Consider the following 20,045-nt stretch of genomic DNA (forward strand, 5'->3'; position numbering starts at 1 on the left):
GGGGGGGTCCTGGCCCCTTTTGGAGGGTCCTGCCCCTGTTTGGGGGGTCCCGGCGCCTTCTGGGGGTCCCGGCGCCTTCTGGGGGTCCCGGCCCTGTTTGGGGGGGTCCCAGCTCCTTCGGGGGGTCCCAGCCCCTTCTGGGGGTCCCGGCGCCTTCTGGGGGGTCCTGGCCCCTTTTGGGGTGGTTGGGGTTTCTCTCGGGGGATTTCCTGGTTTTAGTTTTTATTTTATATTTTATATTTTATTATTTTATTTTATTTTATTTTATTTTATTTTATTTTATTTTATTTTATTTCATTTCATTTTATTTCATTTCATTTAATTCTGTTTTATTTTTTTCTGAGGGTTTGTGCTTTTAGAGTTCTTTTGTTCATTCCCATTTTGGGAAAGCTTTTGAAAATTTCCCATTTTTGTTTCTTTTTGGGGTTTTGTGGTTTTACGCCTCAGTTCGTTCCCGTTTTTGGGAGGGATTTTGGGAATTCCCCGTTTTTGACTCTTTCCTTTTTCCCCCCACGGCTCTTGGGGTGACTTTTGGGGTCCCGCAGCTGCTGGCCCTGCTGGCCCTGGAGGACGAGCCGGTTTTGGGGTACACGGCCCCCACCCCCCTGACCCAGCTGCACCTGCACCTGCAGCGCTGCGGCCTCGACTACAGGTGGGACCCCAAAAACGGGGCTGGGGGCCCCAAAAACGGGGGGGGACCCTAAAAATGGGGGGGCACCCAAAAGTGGGGCTGGGGGCACCCCAGAAACGGGGGAGGGACCCTAAAAATGGGGCTGGGGGCCCCAGAAACGGGGGAGGGACGCTAAAAATGGGGCTGGGGGCACCCCAAAAACGGGGGGGGGCAACCCAAAAGTGGGGCTGGGGGCACCACAGAAACGGGGGGGACAACCCAAAAAACGGGGGGGGGCACCCCAAAAACGGGAGGGGCAACCCAAAAATGGGGCTGGAGGCACCCCAAAAACGGGGGAGGGACCCTAAAAATGGGGGGGGCAGCCCAAAAAAGGGGGGGGCACCCCAAAAACAGGGGGGCACCCCAAAAATTGGGGGGGGGCACCCAAAAACAGGGCAGGGACCCCAAAAACGGGGGGGCACCCCAAGAACCCCAAAATAGGGATCCCCGGAGAAGGGGGGGTGACCCCGAAACGGGGATCCTGGGAGGGAGGTGACCCCAAAATGGGGGGGTGACCCCAAAACCGGGGTTCTGAGAGGGGGGGTGACCCCAAAACCGGGGGGGTTTGGGGGAGGGATGGGCTGACCCCAGTTTGGGTGTTTGGGGAGGGGGGAAGGGAGTCCCTCATCCTTTGGGGTGCCCCGTTTTGGGGTGACCGTTTTGGGGTGACCGTTTTGGGGTGCCCTGGTTTCGGGGTGACCGTTTTGGGGTGACCGTTTTGGGGTGCCCCGGTTTTGGGGTGCTCCGGTTTCGGGGTGCCCCGTTTTGGGGTGACCGTTTTGGGGCGCCCAGGCCGCCGCTGCCCCTGCGGGTGCTGCTGACGGCCGAGATGCTGAGCCTGACCTGGGGCAGCGGCCCCGAGCCCCCCCCGGCCGCCCTCCGGTGGGTCTGGGGGGGCCCCGGGGGTCTGGGGGGGCCCCGGGGGTCTGGGGGGGCCCCGGGCGCGTTTTGGGGTCCCCGGGGCGGCTTTGGGAGGTTTCCCAGGAGTGTTTTGGGACTGGCGGAGGCACTGAGAGGATTTTGGGGCTCTCGGCGGTCTTGGGGTTTTGGGGGGGTTTGGGGGTCCTGGGGGCGTTATTTGGGGGTCGTGGGGGGGTTATTTGGGGGTGCAGGGAGGTTTTTGGGGATCACGAGGGTGGTTTTGGGGGGGTTTTGGGGGGTCCGGGGGAGGCTTTTAGGGGTCCAGGGGGGTTTTGGTGATCCCAGGGGGGGTTTTGGGGGTTTTTTGGGGGGTTTTGGTGATCCCAGGGGGGTTTTTGGGGTTTTTTTGGGGGGTTTTGGTGATCCCAGCGGTGGTTTTGGGGGTTTTGGTGATCCCAGGGGTGTTTTTGGGGGTTTTTTGGGGGGTTTTGGGGTTTTTGGGGTGCTGACCCCCACCCCCCAGGCTGCTGGTGGACGACGGCTCCGTGTTCCTGAGCGAGCGCTGCGGGGAGGCGGCGCTGGAGCTGCAGAGGGGTAACGGGACCCCCAAAATGGGACCCCCCAAAATGGACCCCCGAAATGGGACCCCGAAATGGGACCCCCGAAATGGGACCCCCAAAATGGGACCCCTGAAATGGACCCCTGAAATGGGACCCCCGAAATGGGACCCCCGAAATGGGACCCCCAAAATGGGACCCCTGAAATGGGACCCCTGAAATGGGACCCCCGAAATGGGACCCCTGAAATGGGACCCCCAAACAGAACCCCTGAAATGGGGACCCCAGAATGGGACCCCGCCCAAAATGGGACCCCAAAATGACACCCCAAATGGGACCCCCGAAATGGGACCCCAAAAGGGGACCCCAAATGACACCCCCGAAATGGGACCCCCCAAAATGAGACCCCTGAAATGGGGACCCCTAAATGGGGACCCCAGTCCGGATCTGGGGGGTCACCCCGGGGTCACCCTGGGGTCACTCAGGGGTCACCGGGGTCACCGGGGTCCCCCGGCCCCCCCAGATTTCGTGTCCGTGCTCGACATCGATTTCCTGGAGCTGCTCCTGAGCCCCCGGCGGGGGGAGGACGGCGAGGGGGGGGCGGTGAGTGGGGCCGGGGGCTTTGGGGGGGCTTTGGGGGGCTGGGGGGGCTGGGGGGGGTTTGGGGGCCGCTGGGATTTGGGGTGCCCCCCTCCGCCCTCAGCAGCCGCTGGGGCTGGGGGGGCTTTGGGGGCGTTTTGGGGGTTCAGGGAGGGGCGGGGGGAGCGGGAGGGTTTGGGGGGGCTCGGGGGGGCTCGGGGGGGCTCGGGGGTCTCAGCCCCCCCCCCCACCCGCAGGGCCCCCCCGAGGAGCTGCTGGTGGCGCCCGCCCGGCTGCGGGGCCGCACCTGCGCCGACAGCGCCGCCGCCCTGGCCCGGCTGCTGCAGCACCTGGGGACCCCCCCGGGACCCCCCCCGGGACCCCCGCCCGGGCCCCGGCCCGGCCCCGCCCCGGGGGCGCCGCCGGAGAGACCCCCGGGACCGGGAGAGCCCCCCCCGGGGGGAGAGCAGGTGGGGCTGGGGGGGTTAAAATGGGGCTGGGGGAAATGGGGCTGGGGGGGAAAATGGGGCTGGGGGGAGTTAAAATGGGGCTGGGGGAAATGGGGCTGGGGGGGGGAAAATGGGGCTGGGGGAAATGGGGCTGGGGGGGTTAAAATGGGGCTGGGGGAAATGGGGCTGGGGGGGGAAATGGGGCTGGGGGGGTTGAAATGGGGCTGGGGGAAATGGGGCTGGGGGGTTAAAATGGGGCTGGGGGCGGAAATGGGGCTGGGGGGAAAAAATGGGGCTGGGGGGGTTAAAATGGGGCTGGGGGAAATGGGGCTGGGGGGGTTAAAATGGGGCTGGGGGGGAAATGGGGCTGGGGGGGGAAATGGGGCTGGGGGAAATGGGGCTGGGGGGGGTTAAAATGGGGCTGGGGGAAATGGGGCTGGGGGGGAAAATGGGGCTGGGGGGAGTTAAAATGGGGCTGGGGGGGAAAATGGGGCTGGGGGGAGTTAAAATGGGGCTGGGGGAAATGGGGCTGGGGGGGGAAATGGGGCTGGGGGGTTAAAATGGGGCTGGGGGGTTAAAATGGGGCTGGGGGGAAATGGGGCTGGGGGGGAAAATGGGGCTGGGGGGTTGAAAGGGACCCCAAATGGGGCTGGGGGCAGATGGGGACCCCCGGTGCCCCCCCAAATCGCTGCCCCCCCCAGGCCGCCCCCATCAACCAGCAGGACCTGACGGACGCCCTGAGGGACCCCCCCGGGACCCCCCCCAGGGACCCCCGGACCCCCGGTGAGGGGGGGGATTTTGGGGGGTGGGGCAGGGCCTGGGGGGGCGTCTTGGGCTTGGGAGGGGGTTCAGGGTCTGGGGGGGTTCTTTGGGGTCTGGGGGTTTTTTTGGGGTCCGGGGGGGCTCTTTGGGGTCAGGGGGGGTTCTTTGGGGCCCGGGGGGGTTCTTTGGGGTCTGGGGGGGCTCTTTGGGGTCCGGGGGGGCTCTTTGGGGTCAGGGGGGGTTCTTTGGGGCCCGGGGGGGTTCTTTGGGGTCTGGGGGGGCTCTTTGGGGTCCGGGGGGGTTCTTTGGGGTCTGGGGGGCTCTGTGGGGTCTTGGGGTGTAGAGGGGGGGTCTGGGGGGGCTCTTTGAGGCCGAGGGGGCTCTTTGGGGTCGGGGGTTTTTTTTGGGGTCCGGGGGGGCTCTTTGGGGTCCGGGGGGGCTCTTTGGGGTCGGGGGGTTTTTTTGGGGTCTGGGGGGGCTCTTTGGGGTCGGGGGGGCTCTGACCCCCCCTCTGCCCCCAGCCCAGGCCCCGCCCCCCCCGGCCCCCCCCGTGTCCCTGTACCTGTTCCCGGGGGAGGGGGGGGCTCCGCCCGGGCCCCCCCTGAGCCCCCCCAGGGGGGCGACCCCGACCTGGACCCCGACCCCGACCCTGACCCCGAGGGGTTCTGCGTGCTCGAGGCCCCCGAGACCCCCGAGATGGTGAGTGGGGGGTCCTGGGGGGTCTGGGGGGGTCCTGGGGGTCCTGGGTGGAGTCTGGGGGGTCTCAGGTGACTTTGGGGTGTCTGTGGGTGATATTTGGGGGTCCCGGGTGACGTTTGCCCCCCAGGCCGCGCCCCGGCTGCGCTGGCTGGCCCCGGGTGACACTGGGGTGTCAGTGGGTGATATCTGGGGGTCCCGGGTGACATCTGGGGGTCCCGGGTGACATGGGTGTGTCTGTGGGTGACACCGGGGTGTCTGTGGGTGACATGGGTGTCAGTGGGTGACATTGGGGTGTCAGTGGGTGACACGGGTGTGTCTGTGGGTGACACGGGTGTCAGTGGGTGACAGGGGTGTCTGTGGGTGACATCTGGGGGTCCCGGGTGACACTGGGGGTCCCGGGTGACGTTTCGGGGTCCCCAGGCCGCGCCCCGGCTGCGCTGGCTGGCCCCGGGGCCGCTGCGCCTCCGGCCCGGCCATTTCGGGGCCCCGCGGGGGGAGCGGGACCGGCTGCGCCCCCCCCGGGGCTGCCCCCGCCCCGCGCCCGCCTCGTCCTGCGCGACCTCAGCCTCACCTGGGCGCTCTGCGGGGGCGCGACTTCGGCCCCGCCCCGCCCAGGTGAGGCCGGGACACACCTGGGGAGGGGAGGGGAGGGGAGGGGAGGGGAGGGGAGGGGAGGGGACACACCTGGGGAGGGGAGGGGAGGGGAGGGGAGGGGACACACCTGGGGAGGGGAGGGGAGGGGAGGGGAGGGGAGGGGAGGGGAGGGGAGGGGAGGGGAGCGGAGGGGAGGGGAGGGGAGGGGAGGGGAGGGGAGGGGACACACCTGGGGAGGGGAGGGGAGGGGAGGGGAGGGGAGGGGCTGGGGACACACCTGGGGTGGGGAGGGGATACCTGGGGAGGGGAGGGGAGGGGAGGGGACACACCTGGGGTGGGGAGGGGATACCTGGGGGGACACGGCCAGGGGTGGGGTGGGGACACACCTGGGGTGGGACACACCCATGGGTGGGGCCGGAGGGACACGCCCATGGGTGGGGAGGGGCTCAGGTGGGCGTGGCCGGGCAGTGGGCGTGGCCGGCAGTGGGCGTGGCCTGGGCGGTGGGCGTGGCCGCGCTGACCCCGCCCCGCAGGCCCCGCCCCCGCAGCGCTGGCCCCGCCCCCCCGCGGTGGCGCTGCCGGGGGGGCCCCGGGAGGGTCCCGGACCAGCTGATGGAGCTGCACCTGGGCAAGGTGAGGGGCCGGGGGCACCTGGGGGCACCTGGGCACACCTGGGCAAGGTGAGGGGCCGGGGGCACCTGGGCAAGGTGAGGGGCTGGGGGCACCTGGGGGCACCTGGGCAAGGTGAGGGGCTGGGGGCACCTGGGGGCACCTGGGCACACCTGGGCAAGGTGAGGGGCCGGGGGCACCTGGGCACACCTGGGCAAGGTGAGGGGCCGGGGGCACCTGGGGGCACCTGGGCAAGGTGAGGGGCTGGGGGCACCTGGGGGCACCTGGGCAAGGTGAGGGGCTGGGGGCACCTGGGGGCACCTGGGCAAGGTGAGGGGCCGGGGGCACCTGGGCACACCTGGGCAAGGTGAGGGACTGGGGGCACCTGGGGGCACCTGGGCACACCTGGGCAAGGTGAGGGGCCGGGGGCACCTGGGCAAGGTGAGGGCCCGGGGGCACCTGGGGGCACCTGGGCACACCTGGGCAAGGTGAGGGGCCGGGGGCACCTGGGCAAGGTGAGGGCCCGGGGGCACCTGGGGGCACCTGGGCAAGGTGAGGTGCTGGGGGCACCTGGGGGCACCTGGGCACACCTGGGCAAGGTGAGGGGCCGGGGGCACCTGGGCAAGGTGAGGGGCCGGGGGCACCTGGGCACACCTGGGTGCACCTGGGCAAGGTGAGGGGCCGGGGGCACCTGGGCACACCTGGGCAAGGTGAGGCTGGGAGGGTCCGACGGGGTCTCGGGGGGGGTTTTGGGACTCTACAGGGGGGGGACTTTGGGGTGTGTTTATGGAGGGTTTTGGGGCTCTAAGGGAGGATTTTGGGGTGCATTGGGGGGATTTTGGGACTCTACGGGGGGATTTTGGGGTGTGTTTATGGGGGGTTTGGGACTCGACGGGGGGATTTCGGGCGCGCGTGCCCCCAGCGCCCCGTGCCCCCAGGTGTGCCTGCAGCACGAGACGTACGCGGCCGAGCCCGGGGGGCGCGCGGGGGGCGCGGGGGAGGCGCCCACCTCCCGCCTGGTGCTGCTGGTGCCGGAGCTGGAGCTGCGCGACCGCCTGGGCGGCCCCGGCGCGCCCCCGTTCCTGAGCCGGCACCCCCGCGCCGCGCCCGGCCCGCGGCCCCCCACGGTACGGGAGCGGGACCCCCACCTCAGCCGGGCCGGGACCCCCAGACTCAGCCGGGCCGGGACCCCCAAACCTCAGCCGGGCCTGGGACCCCCGAACCTCAGCCGGGCCGGGACCCCCAAACTCAGCCGGGCCGGGACCCCCGAACCTCAGCCGGGCCGGGACCCCCAAACCTCAGCCGGGCCGGGACCCCCAAACTCAGCCGGGCCCGGACCGGGACCTCCAACCTCAGCCGGGCCCAGGGGTGGGACTGGAAACGGGACCCCCAAACCTCAGCCGGGCCCGGGACCGGGGGTGGGACCCCAGGCTGGGACCCCACAGATCTGAGACCCCCAAATCTGACCCCAAATATGGGATCCTGGGATGAGACACTGGGATGGAACCCCAAATCTGAGACCCCAAATCAGACCCCAAATCCAAGACCCCAAATCTTCCCCCCAACCCAAACCACCCCAAAACTGACCCCCCCTTTCCTGACTCCCCTCCCTGCCCCCCATTCCTGCCCCCCAATTCCTGCCCCCAATTCCTGCCCCCCAATTCCTGCCCCCCAATCCCTGCCCCCCAATTCCTGCCCCCCATTCCTGCCCCCCATTCCTGCCCCCCAATTCCTGCCCCCCCATTCCTGCCCCCCATTCCTGCCCCCCATTCCTGTCCCCCAATTCCTGCCCCCCAATCCCTGCCCCCAATTCCTGCCCCCCAATCCCTGCCCCCCATTCCTGCCCCCCAATTCCTGCCCCCCCATTCCTGCCCCCCAATTCCTGCCCCCCAATTCCTGCCCCCCCATTCCTGCCCCCCCATTCCTGCCCCCCAATTCCTGCCCCCCCAGCTCTGCCTCAAGGCCCTGCGGGTGCTGCCGCAGCCGCCCCCCCCCGGGGGGGTCCCCGAGTGCTGCCTCAGGGTGACGCTGACCCCGCTGCGCCTGCACGTCGACCAGGTGGGCTGGGGGCTGGGGGGGCGTGGCGAGGGGGTCCGGGCTCTTCGGGGTGGTTTGGGGGGGTCCTCGGGGAGGTCGGGGGGTGGTTTTGGGGTATTCGGGGGGGTGGGGGTCTCGGGGGTGTTTTACCGGGGGTCTTTGGGGGGTCTCTGAGGTGTTTTTGGGGTGTTTTGGGGGTCTCAGAGGTGTTTTTGGGGTCTCTGTGTGTTTTTGGGGTGTTTTGGGGGTCTCTGAGGTGTTTTTGGGCTCTCTGTGTGTTTTTGGTGTGTTTTCAGGGTGTTTTTGGGGTGTCCTGGGGTGGTTTTGGGGTGTTTTGGGGTCTCTGGGTGTTTTGGGGTGTTTTCAGGGTGTTTTTGGGGTGTCCTGGGGTGGTTTTGGGGTGTTTTGGGGTCTCTGTGGTGTTTTTGGGGTGTTGTTGGAGTGGTTTTGGGGTGTTTTGGGGGTCTCACGCTGTCCCTCCCCCCAGGACGCGCTGATCTTCCTCAGGGATTTCGCCGGCGCCTTCCTCGCCCACCTGAGCCCCCCCCCGGGACCCCCCCCGGGACCCCCGCCCGGTACCGCGGCCGGGGGGGAGGGGCTGGGCTGGGGGAGGGCCCTGGGGGGGGAGGGGCTCCCGGCTTTGGGGGTCCCCTCACTGTTCCCCTCCCCCCCTCCTCCTGCAGGCCCCCCCGGGGTCGGGGACCCCCCCCGGCCGGAGCCGCCCCCGGAGCGGGACCCCCAAACGGAGACACCCCCGATCTACTTCCGGTGGGGCTGGGGGCACTGGGGGGAACTGGGGGGGATTATGGGGGACTGGGAATGGACTGGGGGGGAACTGGGGGCACTGGGGGGGACTGGGAGGGAATTGGGGGGGCTGGGGGGGACTGGGAGGGAACTGGGAGGACTGGGGGGGACTGGGCTGTCCCAGGCTGACGGCGCTCTTCCTGTCCCTGTCCGTCTGTCCCCGTCCCTGTTCCTCTGTCCCTGTCCGTCTGTCCCTGTCCCTGTTCCCCTGTCCCTGTCCCTCTGTCCCTGTCCCTGTCCCTCTGTCCCTGTCCCCATCCCTGTCCCTGTCCATCTGTCCCTGTCCCCATCCCTGTCCCTGTCCCTGTCTGTCTGTCCCTGTCCCTGTTCCCCTGTCCCTGTCCGTGTGTCCCTGTCCCCATCCCTGTCCCTGTCTGTCTGTCCCTGTCCCTGTCCCTCTGTCCCCAGCGAGTTCCGTTTCATGGCCGATGTCCCCGTCTGGCTGGATTACCGCGGCAAGCGCGTCACCATGGAGCAGGTGAGGGGGTGACGGGGTGACAGGGGGTGACAGGGGGTGACAGCCGTGGCCGTGTCCCGGTGCCACCATTCCCCAATGACCCCGTGCTGTCCCCTCCCTGTGACCCCTCCCTGTCCCCCGTCCCCGTGTCCCCCTGTCCCCGTGTCCCAGGGCGCCCTGGCCGGGATCCTGATCGGGCTGGCGCGGCTGAACTGCTCCCAACTGCGGCTGAAGCGGCTCTGCCACCGCCAGGGGTGCGGCGGGGACGGGGACAGGGGGACAGGGAGACACGGGGACACGGGGGGACACGGGGACACGGGGGGACAGCAGGACATGGGGGGGACAGTGGGACACGGGGACACGGGGGGACAGTGGGGGATACTGGGGGATACTGGGGGGACAATGGGGGGCACCGGGAGGACAATGGGGACAGAGGGGTCGGGTGGGCACTGGGAACAAGAGGGACACTGGGGGACACTGGGGGGCACTGGGGACAGGGGGGGACACTGGGGTGGACATGGGACAAAGGGGCCGGTGGGGGCCTGGGGTCCTGCGTGACCCCAGACTCGCCGTGCCGTGTCCCCCCGTGTCCCCCTGTCCCCCAGGCTGCTGGGGCTGGGCCGGGTCGTGTCCTACGCCGTGTCCGAGTGGCTCCGGGACATTCGGTGTCACCAGCTGCCGGGGCTGCTGGGCGGGGTGGCACCGGTGCACGCCGTGCTGCAGCTCTGTGAGTGGCGCCGCTGGCACCGCTGGCCCCTGTGCCAGTGGCACCAGTGTCCCCCTGTCCCCAGTGGCACCAGTATCCCCAGTGGCCCCAATGTCCCCCTGTCCCCAGTGCCCTCGTTATCCTTCCAATCCCCCCCCCCAGTCCATCCCACTCCCTCCCAGTTCCCTCCCAGTTCCTCCCAATCCCCTCCCAGTCCCTCCAAATCCCCTCCCAGTTCCTCCCAATCCCCTCCCAGTCCCTCCCAGTCCCTCCCAGTCCCTCCCAGTTCCCCCCCAGTCCCTCCCAGTTCCTCCCAATCCCCTCCCAGTCCATCCCAGTCCCTCCCAGTTCCCCCCCAGTTCCTCCCAATCCCCTCCCAGTCCCTCCCAGTCCCCTCCCAGTCCCTCCCAGTCCCTCCCAGTCCCTCCCAGTTCCCCCCCAATCCCCTCCCAGTCCCCTCCCAGTCCCCTCCCAGTCCCCCCAGTGCCCCCAGTGCCCCCAGTACCCTCCTGTCCCCCCAGGGCGGGCTCTCCGGGAGCTGCTGCTGCCGCCGCTGCCGGGGGGGGTCCCGGGGGCGTCACCCGTGGGGTCGCCCGTGGGGTCTCCGCGCTCGGCGCCGCCTCGGCCGGGGCCGTGCTGGGGCTGGGCACGCGGCTGCTGCGGGCGCTGCAGGTGGGACCGCGCCCCAGACCCCCCGAATATCCCCCAGATAGCCCCGAAATATCCCCCGGATATCCCCCAAATATCCCTAAAATATCCCCTAAATATCCCCCAGATATCCCCGAAATATACCCCAAATATCCCCCACATATCCCCCAGATATCCCCCAAATATCCCTGAAATATCCCCCAGATATCCCCCAAATATCCCTGAAATATCCCCCAGATATCCCCCCAAATATCCCCGAAATATCCCCCAGATATCCCCCAAATATCCCCCTGAATATCCCCCAGGATATCTCCCAAATACCCCCCAAAATCAACCCAAAATATCCCCCAGAATATCCCCATAATATCCCCCAGAATATCCCCCAAATATCCCCCAAATATCCCCAGGATATCTCCCAAATACCCCCCAAAATCAACCCAAAATATCCCCTAAATTCCCCCCAAAATCCCCAAATCCCCCCCAAAAATCCCCCAAAATCTCCCCAAAATCCCCCCAAATATCCCCTAAATATCTCCCGACCCCCCCGACCCCCCGGGGTCTGGGGTCCGGCTGTGACCTTTGACCCCCAGGCTCTGGCCGAGGCCCTTTTCGGACTCGTGGCCCCCCCGGGCCCCCCCGGCTCCCGCGGCACCGGCGGCTCCCAGTACGGACCAGTATGGACCAGTATGGGGGGGGCAGTATGGGTCAGGGGTCCCAGTTTGGGTCGGGGGGTCCCAGTTTGGGGTCTGGGGTCCCAGTTTGGGTTTGGGGTCCCAGTTTGGGGTCTGGGGTCCCAGTTTGGGTCTTGGGGGTCCCAGTTTGGGGTCTGGGGGGTCCCAGTTTGGGTCAGGGGGTCCCAGTTTGGGGTCTGGGGTCCCAGTTTGGGTTTGGGCTACCAGTTTGGGGTCTGGGGGGTCCCAGTTTGGGTTTGGGGTCCCAGTTTGGGGTCTGGGGTCCCAGTTTGGGTTTGGGGTACCAGTTTGGGGTCTGGGGGGTCCCAGTTTGGGTCTGGGGGGTCCCAGTTTGGGTCAGAGGTCCCAGTTTGGGTCAGAGGTCCCAGTTTGGGTCTGGGGGTCCCAGTTTGGGGTCTGGTGGGTCCCAGTTTGGGTCTGGGGGGTCCCAGTTTGGGGTTGGGTGGTGCTGGGGGGTGCTTGTGCCTCCCAGTCCCTCCCAGTCCCTCCCAGTCCCTCCCAGTCCCTCCCAGTCCCTCCCAGTCCATCCCAGTCCATCCCAGTCCCTCCCAGTCCCTCCCAGTCCATCCCAGTACATCCCAGTCCATCCCAGTACATCCCAGTCCCTCCCAGTCCCTCCCAGTCCCTCCCAGTCCATCCCAGTCCCTCCCAGTCCCTCCCAGTCCATCCCAGTCCATCCCAGTCCCTCCCAGTCCCTCCCAGTCCATCCCAGTACATCCCAGTCCATCCCAGTACATCCCAGTCCCTCCCAGTCCCTCCCAGTCCCTCCCAGTCCCTCCCAGTCCCTCCCAGTCCCTCCCAGTCCCTCCCAGTCCATCCCAGTCCCTCCCAGTCCCTCCCAGTCCATCCCAGTCCCTCCCAGTCCATCCCAGTCCATCCCAGTCCATCCCAGTTCCCCCCTTCTCTCCCCAGCGCCTCCCCAGCTCCAGGACCAGCCCCGCCCCCACCGAGGGACTGGGGGGGCCCCGGCCCCCCCCGCGACCCCACCCCCAATAAACTGGGAGAGACGGCTCTTACTGGTTTTACTGGTTTTACTGGTTTTACTGGTTCTTACTGGTTTTATTGGTCTTACTGGTTCTTATTGGTTTTACTGGTTCTTACTGGGACTGGACCTGGGGGCTGGGACAGGGACCGGTTTTACTGGTATTTACTGGTTTTACTGGTATTTACTGGTTTTACTGGTTTTTACTGGGGGGGGCCCGGGAGGGCCGGAAGAGGGAGGGGCCGGAGCGGCGCGGCCGCGCCCATCCGTGACGTCACATCCGGCACACGTGACGTCACCGCTCTGCGCCGCGGAGGGAGCGCGCGGGACGGCGCCGGTGGGTGGGGGAGGGGCGGGGGGTCCCGGTACGGCCCAGTTTGGGTCTGGGGTCCCAGTTTGGGTCTGGGGGTCCCAGTTTGGGGTCTGGGGTCCAGTTTGGGTCTGGGGGGTCCCAGTTTGGGGTCTGGGGGGTCCCAGTTTGGGGTCTGGGGTCCCAGTTTGGGTCTGGGGTCCCAGTTTGGGTCTGGGGGGTCCCAGCTTGGGGTCTGGGGGTCCCAGTTTGGGTCTGGGGTCCCAGCTTGGGGTCTGGGGGGTCCCAGCTTGGGGTCTGGGGGGTCCCAGTTTGGGTCTGGGGTCCCAGTTTGGGGTCTGGGGTACCAGTTTGGGTCTGGGGTCCCAGTTTGGGGTCTGGGGGGGTCCCAGTTTGGGTCTGGGGTCCCAGCTTGGGGTCTGGGGGGTCCCAGCTTGGGGTCTGGGGGTCCCAGTTTGGGTCTGGGGTCCCAGCTTGGGGTCTGGGGGGTCCCAGTTTGGGTCTGGGGTCCCAGTTTGGGGTCTGGGGGGTCCCAGTTTGGGTCTGGGGTCCCAGTTTGGGTCTGGGGTACCAGTTTGGGTCTGGGGTCCCAGTTTGGGTCTTGGGGGTCCCAGTTTGGGTCTGGGGTCCCAGTTTGGGTCTGGGGGGTCCCAGTTTGGGTCTGGGGGGTCCCAGTTTGGGTCTGGGGTACCAGTTTGGGGTCTGGGGGGTCCCAGTTTGGGTCTGGGGTCCCAGTTTGGCCCAGTTTGGGGTTGGTGTCTCCCTGCCAGCGTGTCTGGGGCCGCGGGGCCACCGTGACACCGGGGACACCGGGGACAGTGTGACACCGGGGACACTGTGACAGTCGTGACGCTGGGGACGTTGGGGACACGGTGACACGGTGACCCTGCTGACGCTGGGGACACGGTGACCCTGGTGACAATGGGGACACGGTGACACCGGGGACACGGTGACACGGTGACACTGGGGACACGGTGACCCTGGTGACGTTGGGGACACGGTGACGTTGGGGACACGGTGACACGGTGACACGGTGACCCTGCTGACGCTGGCACCTCTGCCCCGCAGGGATGAGCAGCGACCTGGACGTGTTCGTGGGGAACACGACGCTGATCGACGAGGAGGTGTACCGGCTCTGGCTGGACGGGCACTCGGGTACGGCCCCGGGGTCCCCCGTGTCCCCGTGTCCCCGTGTCCCCGTGTCCCCTGGCTGTCCCCTGGCTGTCCCCTGGCTGTCTCAGTGTCCCCTGGCTGTCCCCTGTCCCCCGTCCCGTGTCCCCTGGCTGTCCCCTGTCCCCTGGCTGTCCCCTGTCCCCTGGCTGTCCCCTGGCTGTCCCCTGTCCCCCGTCCCGTGTCCCTGACGGCCGCGCTCCCGCAGTGGCCGAGGCGGTGGCGCGCCGCCTGCGGGGCGGCGTGCTGGAGCGCGAGGGCACCTCGGTGGCCGTGCTGCAGAGCGACACCCGCGACCACTACAGAACCTTCCAGATGCTGGAGCGGCTCCTGCACGCGCCGCCGCGCCTGCTGCAGCAGCTGCTCTTCCAGATCCCCCCCGAGCGGCAGGCGCTGCTCGTGCAGCGGTACGGGGGACTGGGAATGGGGATGGGAGTGGGAATGGGAGTGGGAATGGGGGGAATGGGAATGGGAATGGGAATGGGAATGGGAATGGGAGTGGGGGAATGGAATGGGGATGGGAATGGGAGTGGGAATGGGAGTGGGAATGGGAGTGGGAATGGGAGTGGGAATGGGAATGGGAGTGGGAATGGGAATGGGAATGGGGGAATGGGGGAATGGGAATGGGGATGGGAATGGGGAAATGGGAATGGGAATGGGAGTGGGAATGGGAATGGGAACGGGGGAATGGGAAGGGGAATGGGGGGAATGGGGAATGGGGGGAATGGGGAATGGGGGACTGGGAATGGGGGGACTGGGAATGGGGGGAATGGGGAATGGGAATGGGAATGGGAGTGGGAATGGGAATGGGGATGGGAATGGGAGTGGGAATGGGAATGGGGACTGGGGACTGGGGAATGGGAATGGGAATGGGGGAATGGGAATGGGAATGGGGAAATGGGAATGGGAATGGGAATGGGGGAATGGGGGGACTGGGGAATGGGAATGGGAATGGGAATGGGGAAATGGGAATGGGAATGGGGGAATGGGGGAATGGGGGGAATGGGGGGAATGGGGAATGGGGGGACTGGGAATGGGAATGGGAATGGGAGTGGGAATGGGAATGGGAGTGGGAATGGAATGGGAATGGGGAAATGGAAATGGGAATGGCAGTGGGAATGGGAATGGGAATGAGAATGGGAGTGGGAGTGGAATGGGAATGGGGAAATGGGAATGGGAATGGGAATGGGAATGGGGGAATGGGAATGGGAATGGGAACGGGGATGGGAATGGGAATGGGAATGGGAATGGGAATGGGAATGGGGACTGGGGACTGGGGAATGGGGATGGGAATGGGGGAATGGGAATGGGGGAAGGGAATGGAATGGGAATGGGAATGGGGGAATGGGAATGGGAATGGGAATGGGAATGGGGGGACTGGGAATGGGGGAATGGTGGAGGGACTGGGGGAATGGGGGAATGGGGGGGACTGGGAGCACTGGGGGGACTGGGGGCACTGGGAGGGACTGGGGGGACTGGGAATAGGGGAATGGGGGGACTGGGGGGAATGGGGGGCACTGGGAATGGGGGGACTGGGAGGGCTGGGAGCACTGGGGAAGCAGCTCCAGCTGTCGGGTGTGGTTTCGGAGTTTCGGGAGCAGATTTTGGGGCTTGGTGCAGGGTTTTGGGGATCTCCTCAGTTTTGGGGCCCCCTGAATTTTTGAGGTTTCCCCCCTATTTGGGGTTTTCTCCCCCCATTTTTCAGGTTTCCCCCCTGTTTTGGGGTTTATCCCCCCGTTTTTGGGGTTTTCTCACCGTTGTCGGGGTTTCTCCCTCATTTGCCCCCCGATTTTGGGGTTTTCTCCCCGGTTTCGGGGTCCCCCCAGGTACTACGCCTTCGATGAGGCCCTGGCCCGGGAGCTGCTGGGCAAGAAGCTCTCCAAGGGCACCAAGAAGGAGCTGGACGAGGTCAGCGCCCGCACCGGGGTCGGGATCCGCAGCTGCCGCCGCCAGGTGGGACCCGAAACCGGGCGGAGGGAAAAACCCCAGGAAAAGGGGGGAAATCCCCAGAAACGGGGAGGGAAATCCCAAAAACCGGGGAGGGGGAAAGGAAATGGGGGAGAAACCCCAAAAGCTGGGGGGAGGGAAGTCCCAAAAAGTGGGGGAGGGAATCTGAAAAACGAGGGCAAAGGGAAACAAGGAAAAAACGAAAAACGGGGAAAACCCCAGAAGTTCAGGGCCTTGGCTGATGGGGGGGGTCTGGCCCTACTGGGGAGCTTGGGGGGCGTTCAAGGGGGATTTTCAGGTCCTGGGGGCATTTGGGGTGCGGGGTGGGGGCCCTGGGGGGTTTTGGGGCGCTGACCCCCCTGCCCCCCCAGTTTGACAACTTCAAGAGGGTCTTCAAGGCCGTGGAGGAGCTGCGGGGGCCCCTGGCCGAGAACATCCAGCAGCTCTTCCTGCTGCCCCCGCCCCTCGCCCGGTGGGTCGGGGGCCGAGTGGGGCTGGGGGCTGCCCCTGGGGGGCTGGGGCCACCCAAGGGTGCTGAGGGCCCCTGGGGCTGCCGGGGGGGCTCTGAGGGCCCAGCAAACGCTCCCACGGTTGGGGGGGTTTGGGAATTTGGGGAGGGGTGTCGGAGTGGTTTAGGGTTTTGGGGGGGTTTTGGGGGGGTTGGGGGTTTTAGGGGTCTTGCAGGGATTTTGGGGGGTTTATGGGGTTTGGGTGGTTTTGGGGTTAGGGGGGATTTTGGTGGTTTTGTGCGGGTTCAGGGGAGTTTTAGGGGTTTGGGGAGGTTTTGGGGTTTTAGTTTTAGGAGTTCTAGGGGTTTTGGGGGGGTTTAGGTGTTCTGGTGGGGTTTGGGGGGATTTTGGGGGTTTTACGGGGTTTGGGTGGTTTTGGAATTAGGGGGATTTTGGTTTGGGTGGTTTTGGAATTAGGGGGATTTTGGGGCTATGGGGGGTTTTGGGGAGTTCTTGGGGAGTTTAAGGGATTTGGAGGGGGTTTCGAGGTCTCAGGAGTTTTGGGGTTTTGTGAGGTTTCAGGGTTTGGGGGGTTTGGGGGTTCCCTGGGAGGTCGGGGACCCCCTGACCCCCGTCCCCCCCGCAGGGACTACGCCGCCATCGTCTTCTTCGCCAACAGCCGCTTCGAGACCGGCAAGCGGCGCCTGCAGTTCCTGAGCTTCGGCGACTTCGCCGCCTGTGCCCAGAGCATGATGGCACACTGGAGCCAGGGCGCCCTGGGTGCGCCCGGGACACGGGGACAGCCCCAGGGGACACCAGGGACACCGGGGACAGCCCCAGGGGACACGGGGACAGCCCCAGGGGACACGGGGACAGCCCCAGGGGACACGGGGGACAGCCTGAGAACAGCCTGGGGACACCCCCGGGACACCCCCGTCTGTGCCCCGGCGCGCTCCTGACCCCGGTGACCCCGGGGTGTCCCTCTCCGGGGACCCTGGACACGTCCCCAGTGTCCCTGTGGCCGTGCCAGCCCTGCAGTGTCCCCGGGGGTGTCCCCCTGTCGCACAGCCCTGTGACCCCGCTGTCCCTGACCCCTGCTGACCCCTGACCCGCTGACCCATGACCCCGCTGACCCCTGACCCTGCTGACCCTGACCCGCTGACCCCTGACCCCGCTGACCCATGACCCCGCTGACCCCTGACCCTGCCCCCGCTGTCCGCCCGCAGCGCCCGAGGCGGCCGAGCCCGACGGGGACCTGCCCAAGTCCTTCCTGCAGGACCTGAAGGAGCTGAAGGTGCTGGTGGCCGACAAGGACCTGCTGGACCAGCACAAGAGGTGGCACCGCCGGGACGGGGACAGCCCCACGGGGACACCCCGAAATGGGGACACCCCCAAATGGGGACTCCCCTGGGATGGGGACAGCCCCAATGGGGACAGCCCCATGGGGACACCCCGAAATGGGGACACCCCCAAATGGGGACACCCCGAAATGGGGACACCCCGAAATGGGGACACCCCCAAATGGGGACACCCCTGGGATGGGGACACCCCTGTGATGGGGACAGCCCCAATGGGGACACCACCGGGATGGGGACACCCCCAAATGGGGACTCCCCTGGGACGGGGACACCCCTGGGATGGGGACAGCCCCATGGGGACACCCCAAAATGGGGACACCCCCAAATGGGGACACCCCGAAATGGGGACACCCCTGGGATGGGGACACCCCTGGGATGGGGACAGCCCGGGATGGGGACAGCCCCATGGGGACACCCCAAAATGGGGACACCCCGAAATGGGGACACCCCGAAATGGGGACACCCCTGGGATGGGGACACCCCTGTGATGGGGACAGCCCCAATGAGGACACCACCGGGATGGGGACACCCCGAAATGGGGACACCCCCAAATGGGGACTCCCCTGGGATGGGGACAGCCCGGGATGGGGACACCCTGAAATGGGGACACCCCTGTGATGGGGACAGCCCCAATGGGGACACCACCGGGATGGGGACAGCCCGAAATGGGGACACCCCTGGGATGGGGACACCCTGAAATGGGGACACCCCTGGGATGGGGACACCCCTAAGGAGCTGTCCCCTGCAATGGGGACAGCCCAAAAACGAGCACCCCAAACTCCATGGGGCGCCCCAGAACCGGGCTCTCTGCAAAAGGGGCACCCCCCGACTCCTGGGTGCCCCAAAACGGGGTGGGTCCCCCAAGTCTCTGGGTCCTGCCAAATTCCATGGGACCCCTCACAATCTCCCCAGAAGCCCCAGCGCCCCCCCAAACCCTGGGACCTCCGGCTCTGCTGTTGGGCTGCGGGAGGGGCTGCCTGGGCCCTGGGGTGGGTCGTGGTTCCGGGGGTCCCCGGGCCCCCCCAACCGCCCCCTCCCCCCAGCCTGGTGTGCTCGGCCCTGCGGGGGAAGATCTCGGTCTACAACGAGCTCGAGGCCAATTTCAAGGTGAACCCCCCCAAAAACGGGGTGTCCTCCGGGGGGAGGGGTCTCCCAAAATCCCTGGGGGCTGCTTGGAGGGGGAGGGGCCTCCCCCAAAATCCTGGGACCCCTCCCAAAATCCTGGAGGATCCCCCTGCACGTTTGTGGGGGGAGGATGGGTGGGCGGGGGGGTTCCCAGCACCGGGAGGGGATTTGGGGATGTGGGGGGGGTCCCCAAGAGAGCCCCCCAAGGTCCTGGGTCTCCTTTCTGGGGGGCTCAGGGGGTCCTGGGAAGGGGCTCCTGGTTTTTGGGGTTCCACAAAGTCCTGGCGCCCCCGAAGTGCCGGGTGGCCCCTTGGGAGGGGCTCGGGGAGCCCCCCCGGGTTTGGGGGTCCCAACGCCCCCCGTGCCCCCAGGCGCTGTCCCGGGCGCTGGTGAACGTCGGGGGGAAGTTGACCCACGCCCGCGACGTTCGGGATTTCTTCGTGGACCTGGTGGAGAAGGTGAGGGGGACCCCGAGAACGGGGGCCCAGGAAGTCCCCGGGACTCCTGGCTCGGGACCCCCCCAAAATCCGGCTGCGTCCGGGGTCCCCGCAGGTGATCGAGCCCTGCCGCTCCGACAAGTGGAGCCCGGGGGACCTGCGGCTCTTCCTGACGCACTACACGGCAGCCCCCCGAAACCTGCCGGGCTTCAGGTGAGACCCCAAAACCCCCAAAAACCTGCCGGGCTTCAGGTGAGACCCCAAAACCCCCCCAAACCCCCCCGGAACCTGCCAGGCTTCAGGTGAGACCCCAAAACCCCCAAACCCCCCCGGAACCTGCCAGGCTTCAGGTGAGACCCCAAAACCCCCAAACCCCCCAAAAACCTGCCGGGCTTCAGGTGAGACCCCAAAACCCCCCTCGAAACCTGCCGGGCTTCAGGTGAGACCCCAAAACCCCCCAAAAACCTGCCGGGCTTCAGGTGAGACCCCAAAACCCCCAAACCCCCCAAAAACCTGCCGGGCTTCAGGTGAGACCCCCAAACCCCCCCCAAATCCCCCCGAATGTTCCCCCGGCAGCCTTTCGGGGAGCCCTAGAAGTGCCCAAAGGGGGCTGGGGGGCTGTGAAGCGCCGGGGGGTTCCCCGAAAGCGAGGGACCCCCAAACGTCCCCGTCCCGCAGGCACCAGGCGCTCTGGGAGCGCTACATGGCCGCCATCACCGCCTGCCTGCTGCGCATGTACCACGACTGACGGCGAACGGCGCCCCGAAATCGGGCACGGCGCCCCGAGAACGGGCACGGCGCCCTGAGAACGGGAACAGCACCCAAAAACGGGCACGGCGTCCCGAAAACGGGCACGGCGCCCCGAAATCGGGCACGGTGCCCCGAAATCAGGCACGGCGCCCCGAAATCGGGCACGGCGCCCCGAAATCGGGCACGGCGCCCCGAGAACGGGCACGGCGCCCCGAAATCGGGCACGGCGCCCCGAGAACGGGCACGGCACCCCGAAATCGGGCACGGCGCCCCGAAATCGGGCACGGCGCCCCGAGAACGGGCACGGCGCCCCGAAATCGGGCACGGCGCCCCGAAATCGGGCACGGCGCCCCGAGAAGGGGCACGGCGCCCTGAGAACGGGCACAGCGCCCC

General features: G+C 67.1%; 2 protein-coding genes and 1 long non-coding RNA gene across 3 annotated transcripts; all 3 read left to right on the plus strand.

The window, feature by feature from the left end:
• The first annotated feature begins 2,067 nt into the window (after positions 1 to 2,067).
• LOC144248422 (uncharacterized) lies at positions 2,068 to 2,942 on the plus strand. The gene is made up of 3 exons (XR_013341731.1): positions 2,068 to 2,125; positions 2,612 to 2,691; positions 2,925 to 2,942. It is a non-coding gene; the product is annotated as an uncharacterized LOC144248422 (long non-coding RNA).
• A 5,596-nt stretch (positions 2,943 to 8,538) lies between these two features.
• LOC144248421 (autophagy-related protein 2 homolog A-like) lies at positions 8,539 to 10,624 on the plus strand. Its single transcript, XM_077790590.1, has 6 exons — positions 8,539 to 8,585; positions 9,030 to 9,099; positions 9,250 to 9,332; positions 9,684 to 9,805; positions 10,306 to 10,367; positions 10,604 to 10,624. Exons 2-6 carry the CDS (start codon positions 9,043 to 9,045, stop codon positions 10,622 to 10,624), a joined length of 345 nt encoding a protein of 114 aa, XP_077646716.1. The 5' UTR covers positions 8,539 to 8,585; positions 9,030 to 9,042.
• A 1,768-nt stretch (positions 10,625 to 12,392) lies between these two features.
• Positions 12,393 to 19,719, plus strand: FIBP (FGF1 intracellular binding protein). The gene is made up of 11 exons (XM_077790594.1): positions 12,393 to 12,443; positions 13,485 to 13,571; positions 13,795 to 13,993; positions 15,413 to 15,539; positions 15,905 to 16,005; positions 16,629 to 16,762; positions 17,209 to 17,317; positions 18,384 to 18,447; positions 18,837 to 18,923; positions 19,018 to 19,115; positions 19,581 to 19,719. Exons 2-11 carry the CDS (start codon positions 13,487 to 13,489, stop codon positions 19,648 to 19,650), a joined length of 1,074 nt encoding a protein of 357 aa, XP_077646720.1. The 5' UTR covers positions 12,393 to 12,443; positions 13,485 to 13,486; the 3' UTR covers positions 19,651 to 19,719.
• Positions 19,720 to 20,045: the final 326 nt, after the last annotated feature.

This window comes from Lonchura striata, unplaced genomic scaffold (genome assembly GCF_046129695.1).
Source record: "Lonchura striata isolate bLonStr1 unplaced genomic scaffold, bLonStr1.mat Scaffold_117, whole genome shotgun sequence".
NCBI classification, from domain to species: domain Eukaryota; kingdom Metazoa; phylum Chordata; class Aves; order Passeriformes; family Estrildidae; genus Lonchura; species Lonchura striata.